Genomic DNA, 10,150 nt, shown 5'->3' on the forward strand with positions numbered 1-10,150 from the left:
AGGGATCGGCTTCGACAGCTGAGGAGGCTGAGGGACGCCTGCGGTGCTCAAATCGTCACGCGGATGGACTTCTTAGAGAAGACAGGCACGCTTTTCACCGATGTTTATGCCAACAATCAGGCATCTTTGCTGTACAGCGTTCGTAGTGGGCAGTTAAAGATGTACGATTGTTATCATAGGCGTCGCGGGTTATACAGGAATCCCGGCTGCGACCATTTGCAGTATGATAGCTCTTTACACCTTCGTAAATATGTAGGGCCTAATTTATCGCCACATAACTCAGTTGATACAGCAGCGGAAGAGTTACGAAATGTGTCAAATGTTTGTATGGGTAAATATCGTGGAATAGTTAGTCCATATATGCCTTTAGAGGAGAGTTCTACGGGCTGGGGCAAAACTATTGATTTCATCGGCTTTGATTTCTATGGAAGATTTAAAAGCGGCACATCCTATGGAGGTGCGTTTGTTTTCATTAATACGAGCTTTGTTTCAGGGGAAATTTTAAACGGTATTGATATCGATACTTATATACCAAAAGATGACGTAGAGCAAAATGACGTTATCAGTATTGACGAATACCGCAATTTTCGTATAAATCAGGAGATTAAAATTCAGACTGGAGGTGGAACAGATTGTTTGAACATTAACGGTATGATAGGAGAGTTTAATAGCAGTTACGTTGATAAGTTAAAGGTTGTTTTGGGAGGTGGACTATTTAATGTACTCTCTTTTCAAGGAATTTCAAAAGACAGAAAAGACATAAAAGGAGTCTTTTTTGACTCTAAAGAAGGTATTTTGAAATATTATCACGGACAAAATAGGAACACACACCAACTTGGCACAGTCGAGAATGTTTGGCTATTTAAAGGGTCGCCATTTGATGATCACGTGATACTTTATACTACTCACCACATTGACAATCCCACATTCAGAGTAATCCAAACATCCGGACGAAATGTCTATGAATTTAATTTTGATGACTTGACTGACTCAAATTTTTACTCCCGAAAATTCCAGATCGTTGATGAAAGTGACCATCCTCCAAAGATAATTATGAGAACCGCACATGCTAACAAGCTTGATCGCAAGTATATGATTTTAGAATACAAAAGACTAACTGTTTATGATAAATCGACTGGCAGACCTGTGTTAGAAATTGAATTGGATACAAAAAATACAGGGAACGTGTTCATTAACGATGCAGACCCTATACCACTTGATCACGCACACATATCCCCGTGGCCTCACAGGCTAAACGCGAACATAAAATCCTTAAGTTTCCCTCCTTTTCCAAGCAATCTTCACTTCGGAGATGATAATGAGCTTTTACTTTTGAAGTGGCGAAATGATCATGACCAAAATTCCGCTGACCTTGTGATTGACATGAAGGGTGGGGAAAACTTCTTAATCATCAGCGACAAATATTTTCTTGATCCTTGTGGTGTTGATGGTGAAACGGTAACCCTCACTTTGAAAGCGGGGTCAGTGACAGGGGCATATACAATTTCCATTGAAAACACTGATGATGCAAATTTTTCTTTCAATATTGAACTACGAAATATGTACAAGATAATTAACGAGTATGGTAACCAACTGGTTTACATGCGGAGTTATGAGGATTATTCTCCTCCTGTCCCGATGGACCTCTATGATAAGTACATGGAAGTTACCCGTGAGACGTTAGATATTAAGACCACTGAAAATGTCCTGGAAGAAGATTAACCTTTCTTTCTCCTAACAATCCATAAATCTTAATGAGAAAAAAGTTATGAAAATTAATTTGATGATCTCTTAAGGGGAAATTTAGTGTTCTTTTATCAAATTCTATCATCTAATATTGAAAGGAAATGTGTGAAGAACAGTCTGTACACGATTTGCATGTGGATTTCAGGATACAAGTGGAACCTCGATATATCGAACTTCTACATCGCGAAGATCTTGGTAAACGAACTATATTTTTCGCCCCCAATAATAGCAAAATAAAGGGAAGAGAAGCTCAATTTAACAAAACATCGATATAGCGAAGGTACGTTGCCAGTCCCTTGGCCCTTTGTTATATCAAGGTTCCACTGTGTAAAAAGGGTTACGATACTGAATGTGCTCAACAATTTGATTATCTTCTTTAAAAATTAAGGTTTGATAGTTTTGGTAGTTGATATAGTATATTTATGTTCGTAGGTGAAAATAAATGAAATGTACGGTCTGAAACAATCTGTGAGTTTGTCATGTTTTTATGATTTTATAGTTTGTATTTCGGTATATTGTTCTATGAGTGAGTGTATGAGTGTTCATCAACGATTCTAACCGTCCTAACCCGAGCTATACCACTTGATCACGCTCACATATCTCCCTGGCCTCACAGGCTTAAAGCGGACCTAACGTCTTTAAGTTTCACCCCTTTTCTAAGCCGTCTTCAGTTAGGAGATGGTGATGAGTTTTTACTTTTGAAGTGGCGAACTGATCATGAAAATTAGCTGACCTTGTGATTGACATGAAGGGTAGGGGAAATTTTTAATCATCAGAAAAAAGTTTTTTCTTGATCCTTGTGGTATTGATGATGAAACAAACAGTCACCCCGTTTCGACAACTTATGCGGTATTCATCTTTAGAGTCAAAGTGAGTTGTATTACGTCAGTTGATGGTATTGAACTCTGGTTATCGACCTGATTAGTCAATTAAGTCGCAGTGTTATTTGTTATTTGTCTGTCAGTTAAGCCGTGTTAATTTGAAATTGCTTTTGAGCAATTTATTGCAATTTAAAAATTGCAATTACCACCGCGACGATCATATCTCCGGTTGAATTTATATTCCGCCGTTCACATCACTGATCATTCTATGTTTTATTCCTCTCACGGGTTAAGGCAAGGTGAAATCAACAAATTGGCCTGCTCCCAATGTATGAGAAAATCACTGTTCACCAGTATTCCACTTCCAACTGGCTCCAGACTGCACTGAGAATTATTTTCAAGAACTCTACTACTGAACGACCACAACCTGCAGACGACATTATGGACCTCCTCGACCTCTGCATGCCTAACGTCGACGTACTTTCAGTACAACGGCAAAAACTACAAAAAAGTTGCACGGTACAGCTATGGGCTCTCCTGTTTCTGTTATTGTAGCAGAAATTGTGATGCAAAACATCGAGGAACTAGCCCTAGCTACTTATATGCGAACTGTACCTCTTTGGTTAAGCTACGTTGACGACACTTTTACATTTGTACCACTGTAAACACAGACGAAATCGACGATTTTCACGAACACCTTAGACAGAAGGCGGATATACAGTTACCAAGGATCGAGGAAAATGGTAAAACACCTTTTCTAGACTGCTTGGTCACTCTCGACAACAACAGACTAAGAACGACAATTTACAGGAAACCGACACACTAACAGGTTACTGGACCAGTAATCATACAACTATGCGGACTTTCACAACTATACGGACTACACGGACTTCGACCAGACGAGCGTAACTAGTTTGCGACTTGCCTGGTAGTCTACAAGACGAAACTGACTCCCTGAACATCGTTTTTAGTGAAAATAACTACAACGCGGACGTTGTTAGACGAAACACACGCAGTAAAGCAGATTTCAGCAGTCAGCACACCAATGTTAAGGTATCATCCAGGGTAAAAACCCATCATTTTTCGAAATTTTCAATTTTTAGATGATTAAGTAGAGCTCATCAAGAGCTTTCTTTTAAAAAAAATTCCAGAAAAAAATGTTTTTTCTGTGCAGAGTTATGGAGCGCAAAAGTTTTTTCTATGCTAATTATTTTAATTGATCGTTGACAAGTCCTGTCATACTTCATACGCATGCCGCTGTTGAACCAAGCTAATCACGCAATTTGACAGAAATCGTGGTCTACAAGTATAGAGCTCACTGTTTTTCCCTGGATTTTGGAAGTGAATGCCTCCAAAGAAGAAAAAAGAGCTTGTCCGTTTTCGTCCTTGACTCCAAGACGAAAGAAGACGACAAAATCGTTTTGCAAAGTGTGGGTTTCGAAATTAGCAGAGAGTGACAAGGGCTCCTACTACAATCAAGAAAAATGGCTAAAAGATGACAAAGCTTCTGAAAAACCCATTGAAACTACCGCGAAATCGAGTTTCACGAGTTTCTTAGCGAGCGGAGCGAGCTTTTTAGTTCGCGAAGCGGCCAAGCAAGCGACAAATTCGCGACCGGTCCCGCGCCATATAAAAAATCGGACGAAGGGCCTTTTTTGAAAGTCTATTGAGCGGGAGAGCAGCTTCAAGAAAAACTCCAGGAAGCGGTTTGTTGTCGATTATTCCAGGGAAGTGTCGAACTTTTAGAAAATGTATCGAGTAAAAGTTGGCTTGGCTCAAAATGAAAGATGCTTTCTCGACAACAGAAGGATCGAACAGAGCAGAGCGTTCGAAATAAATTGTTCATCTGTTGTTGGGTTTCGTTTGTAACCTTTTCCTGCTGTGTCACTATTGTTGTCCCTTTTCTGGTATGCATCAACATTGACAGCTTTGGTGTTATAATCTGTTATAATCTCGTCACGGGCAATACGCCGCCAAAAATCTTTTTCCCCTGTTTTCTCGAAATGAAAATCAGAGCAAGTTGAGGGTACGTTTGAAACTCCAAGTCGGCAACCCGTGAACCAATTTGGCTGAAATTTGGTCAACTTACTGTCAGATAGTTTTTCTAAAAAACCGTGTCTGCGAATTTTGATTTCTTTTTTCGTTTTCGAGTAAGACTATTTTTTTCACAGGTAGTGCTAATGATTTGCTATCCCTAACTTCAACTGCTTATAACAAAAGAACAAACACACTTGACAAAAATCTGAGACACGGTTTTTTAGTCAAAGGTGTTAAGAAGCGAATGTGATCTTAATTGGCTTCTTCCGTTTATTTTTGGCTGGCCTGGACTTAAATTTACAGCGACACCCACTTTCACAAAAAGCTTCTCATTTCTGAATCGCGTTAATATTTTGATTTTTTAAAAGGAATAAGCAATAATCTGGAACTATTAAGCTTTCAGAAAATGTACGGTTTATAGGGGTATTTATTAAAAGCAAAAGCGCTAGCGCCGATCAACGCGGGGAGGGTGCTTAAGGGTGGATGATACCTTAACTCTGGCCCAGTTACGACAGCGATTATGGCGTACATCAGAAGCACCTGTGAAACTATCGCACGTACGCTACAACAGTAGAACACACGCGTTGCACACAAACCAATAACCACTTTACGACGGCTACTTACTAATTCATATTAAGGACAAAGACAAGCGGAGACAGACAGGGAGCAGTATATAACACCACATGCTGCGACATCCAGGCAACTTACATTGATGGAACCGGCAGAAACCTTAGCACGCAACTGACTGAACACAAACAAGCGACAAGAAATTAGCTGGTTGCGTCAACAATTACAATTAAAACAAAAGCGCCATGCTGGAGATCGAGGGAGGCGCTAGACTGTCCACAGTCCGCTATTGTTCTGTGAGATCGCAGAGATTGAGCGCATCTTAACCTTTAATGGCAGCCATCTTGATTTTCAAATGTACTGAGCGGGCGGGCGTCGGGGATTATTCTCGCTTCCTCCCTAACCGCCCCCCCCCCCCCGCCCCCTAAGTAGTTTTGACACTCATCCAAGATGGCAGCCAGTAACGCAAAGCGCAAAGTTCTGCCTTTTTGTAGTGATCGTGTTCGAATGCCTTGTTCTTTGCAAAATAACCATTCCTAGGTACTGAGCTCTTTTTAGGAGGGGGGCTATTGTTGTGGGGGGGGGGGGGGGGGAGGAGACTGGGAGCTATATGAATATGCCTGAAATACAGTTGTAGAAAAATACGTTTCCAAGTTGCTCCACTAAAAATTCGTGTAATAAAACTTCGGGGTGCTGGCAAATCGTCTATTTTAAGAAACTGAAAAAAGCTTCTATCGCAACAACCACGTGCTACAAACGCGTTTAAAGAGCTCAAATAGAGATCATCATACCTCCTTTAACTGGAACAATCTTTGGATGCAGTCTTCTTGTCTAACACCCAACTTCGCTAAATTGCTACGAAAATTTGGACTGTTCTTTTACTAAGGGAGATATTCTGCCTCTTGAAGACCGGGCTTACATACTTTTAAGCCCTTAGGGTAAAGGAATGGAAGGGTGTGCAAGCCTTTTGTTTTATTACCACGATGCTCTCATCTGTTAGGGTTAATTATTTGTAGTTCTTCATCTTCAAAATTACTGGTTTTCCTTGAATGAGCCTAAACTAAGATCGCGTGAACTACTGCTTCCAGAAAATCGTGTACTTCCAAGCTTTCTTCTTAACTGACTAGTCTTCATGGAGCTTTTTCGAATGTTTCGGGGGGGGGGGGGGCGTAGGTAACCTTTTTCGTCCATGCGTAACCTTACTGCTACTGCTAGAGGTAATCATTGATGACGGATCCGCGTTCGTCACTCCAGTCGAAAGGAGACCAGTTTCCTGGCCGAGATGCCCCTGATAAAATCAGTAGATATAGGGGCGGCTAATCAGCAGTCGACGTTGATACCTCGAAAATTTGTGGCTTTGAACCACAGGAACACCAAGATCAAGACGCGTGCTAACAGAAAAATCCTTTCTTTGTCAGAAGCATGCATATCCTTTCTGCCAGAATATTCCCACATTGGCAGGGTTTTCTGAATAATGTCAACAAGGAGACTTTTAGAATCACATTTTGCGTCTTCTTGAGTACTTTACTTTCTATGTAACCCCATTAGCGTTAATTCCCTGGATAAAAAAAATCTATTTATTTATTTTATTTTATTAGCTTCAACTGTTACTGAACAATGAATAATACATAAATGCTTAATAGGCAGGGGTGCCACTACAGCGGTGAGCTAATTACAGTGGTCCCAGCTGGTTATTTATATCTGTACCTTTAAAGTAAAAAAGAGAGGTGAAAACCCACAAAATTGTGTTTGAGAAATGAATGTGTTTGTGGCAGTCACTCTGTAAAACTGGAGAATATTGAAACAAAAGAGAGAGTTAAAGACAAGAGTTCAACTCCCACGGGATTGGTTTGGTACATCAATATGGCCGTCGTGTCATGGGCCAGGGTCACAATTTTTGTTTTTCGAAGAAGAGAAGGACGTGTGTTTAACAGATGAGGAAAGTGGAGGCGATGAAATGAACGATTTCCCAACCTCTCGCTCTCCCCTCAGCCCCCATCAAAAAAAAATAAACAGAAATAAAAAATAACACGCACCTTTGTGTCTTTCAGGAGGACTTTGAATATGACTGAGTTCGTGCACATGCAGTTCTGGGTAGGACTGTTAAGATGAGATTCAGGCTTCGGGCTTGTTACGGGGCGAGTGTGTTTAAAAACAAGTCAGGCATTGTGAAGCGAAAGGCATCCTGCAGCTTTATTATACTCGCTCATAGCGAGTTGCAGATTTTCAGGTCCAAAGCTAAGCTAAAATTCTCATCTTTTCTCATTTATATACTCATATGAATTCTAAAACGGTTAGAACCCAACCGCTATGTACAACGTAATGAACAGCACCATGGGAAAGTACTGCTTGGTAGCAGTCATTTGAAATAATGGTCATACTTTGGAGTTTAACCCACAGACTACCTTGTACAGCATAATAAACAGTACCGCAGGAACGTACTGCTCAGTAGCTTTCATTTGATCAGTGGTCACACTTTAGGATTTCATCCAAAGACGCAAAAGTTAGAACCACCTTGTACGGCATAATATACAGTACCAAAGAAAAGTGCTGCTCTGATTGGGTGAAAATTTGATTTGTTTCATTAATTTTCTCGATAAACAATTCAAATACATAAATTTAATCAATTGATCTGTTTTATTGAAGCGCCTCTTAGTTACAATTTGGTTAATTAAGCATGAAACTGGCTTTTTTTCAATACATTTGTCTAGAAGACTATTACTTAATTTTAACTGTATTACGACTTCCAGTGGCATACGCTTCACTTCACACAAAGTCCCATGCCCAGCCATGTTTTAGAAATTTTGGGGACGTATCTTCATCTCAGACCTCTTTAAAGAGTAGTACTTCTTCTTCCAGTGGTACCAGGACATTCCTTTAGAGTCATCCTTACCATTGAGGTACAGACCATTCAGATTGGAGGAGTGACAACTGTTGTACCACCAGCCGCCTTTATAACTCAAGGCACAGTTACCACTGTTCCTGTCACTATCGCGATCCTTGGTAGAAAATAGCATAGCGCGATGAGCGTCAAGCGAATCACCAGCGGTTCCTACGAAAAGAAATAAAAAAGGAAAATATAGGGCTTATTTTTATCGTTCATTTTTCGGAGAGTTTTTGCAAACGGGTAATTTCACTTCAACGTAAACAATGTCCACGTTCATAGTATTCCAGATTGAACGAATTTCACGTATTTTTTCCTTCATCTGTTGTTTCTTTTTTAAAGCGTTAGATGGCTCCTATAATTTACTAAATTGAATAGCTTATGAAGTCAGCTGGTAAATAGATATAAAAAAGAAAAGAAAAAAGAAACAGAAAAATCATCATTTTTACTACTTCTTGATATGATCTTATTTTTGTAAATACGGTCAATTCTTGTTGTAAAAAATCAATGATAACTTCCACTGTCCAATTGCAATCAATTGCACCAAATTTCTTTCTTTCTTTTGTTATTGTTGCTTTTGCTTATCAGTACTATTTTAATTTGCCAATCGAGTAACCTACCTGAATAACTTCCCAAATTCAGTTGATATTTCGCTCTCTCGCTTGTCACAGAAAAGGAGCTGTATTCGGCAAATGCGGTATTTCCATGATTGTCTTCCAAGTCGACACGGAGTTTATAACCAGCGCTTACGGTCAGACGATGAATCTTGTCCAAACCGAGCCAAAACTCACCGTTCAGATTGCCAAAACCGCGTTTGTAATCATCCCAAGCGCGGAAGAAATCAACGGAGCCATCTCGCCTCTTCTGAAACACCGTCCAACCTCCACCGGCTGTTTTCTGATCACAGAACACTTCAAATTCACCCAAACCATCAGGATTGATTTTGTACACTCCACTGATCTTGTCACCGGACTTGTAAACTTCAGCGCAGTTCTTGTAAACTGAAAACAAAATGACGATCCGATTGAATTATTGTTTTTTTTTTGTGGGCGTTATTTTTCAAGGTAGACATAAATAATTTGTTGAGAAAATAGTCTAATGAAGAACTTATAAAATATGAATACTATTTCAGCGACATTTTGCGAGGGGTTTTGATGGCATTTTAGGGAGACATTGATGACAATGAGGATCCACTTTGTTTATTTGTAGCACAAATTAAGTTGCTGTTACAAACCTTTTCCGTTCCCAGACCCAGTAGTTTTATTTTCTCTCAATGCCCGGATTTCTTGTCGTATTTCCTCCAGTTGTTGCTCGATTTTCTTGCAGTTTGGTCCGGCGTAGAAGCTGTTGTAGTTATTATTCACATTGCAGTGAGCTTCCTTCGTCGGTTTAACTGTAGAGTTGGCAAGTGTTGCGATAAGGTAAGCAAAAAGGACAGCTCCAAAAAAATATTTCATCTTAACTCTTGTGAGCAGTTTTAGGAAAGAACGTGATCTCACAATGGCATTGAAAAATTTAGAGAAGAAATGATTCGAAGCCTTCCACAGAGCCTTGGTATAGGTTCTAATTTTTAGACAAGATTTTTCTCGTCTGTGTAATTCTAGTAGGTGCCGTGTCATCTGGTATTACCAATAAATTATTTAACATTTGCATAGAACATCGTGTGGCTGAAAATAAATATTTATTCATGCATCATAATGTATACTTGGCTGCATACCTCTGCGTTAGCGATGTTTTGTGAAACAGAACTCTGAAGAGTAAAATCTTAGGTTCAAGTTTTAAATTGACGAATCTAACGAGTAAAATATTTCTGTCAGTTTATGGGCCGGGATACTGAATCATCGGCACTTGCAATTGTTGGCGCCGCGTTGGTCTAAGTTCCTCTTTTCATCTTTGCTTGAACATTCTTTAATATTAGTTTACCTACGGTAAGTTGGAATATCTCATGTTTACGTTTTAAAATCTTGCTTCGTCCGGTCTCGCTGAACTACTGCTGTAGGACAAGTAAGTTTTGCAGTCACTACCGGAATACCCCCTTACCTCAGGGAAGGATGAAGTGGATATTTATAGGGGAAGAATACACTCTTCAGTTCAC

At 39.8% G+C, this 10,150-nt stretch overlaps 1 protein-coding gene across 1 annotated transcript; it reads right to left on the reverse strand.

The window, feature by feature from the left end:
* Positions 1-7,785: 7,785 nt before the first annotated feature.
* On the reverse strand, positions 7,786-9,624 carry LOC140942870 (fibrinogen C domain-containing protein 1-like). Its single transcript, XM_073391884.1, has 3 exons — positions 9,290-9,624; positions 8,676-9,056; positions 7,786-8,223 (listed from the first exon to the last, which is right to left on the reverse strand). Exons 1-3 carry the CDS (start codon positions 9,510-9,512, stop codon positions 7,967-7,969), a joined length of 861 nt encoding a protein of 286 aa, XP_073247985.1. The 5' UTR covers positions 9,513-9,624; the 3' UTR covers positions 7,786-7,966.
* Positions 9,625-10,150: the final 526 nt, after the last annotated feature.

This window comes from Porites lutea, chromosome 7 (genome assembly GCF_958299795.1).
Source record: "Porites lutea chromosome 7, jaPorLute2.1, whole genome shotgun sequence".
NCBI lineage: Eukaryota > Metazoa > Cnidaria > Anthozoa > Scleractinia > Poritidae > Porites > Porites lutea.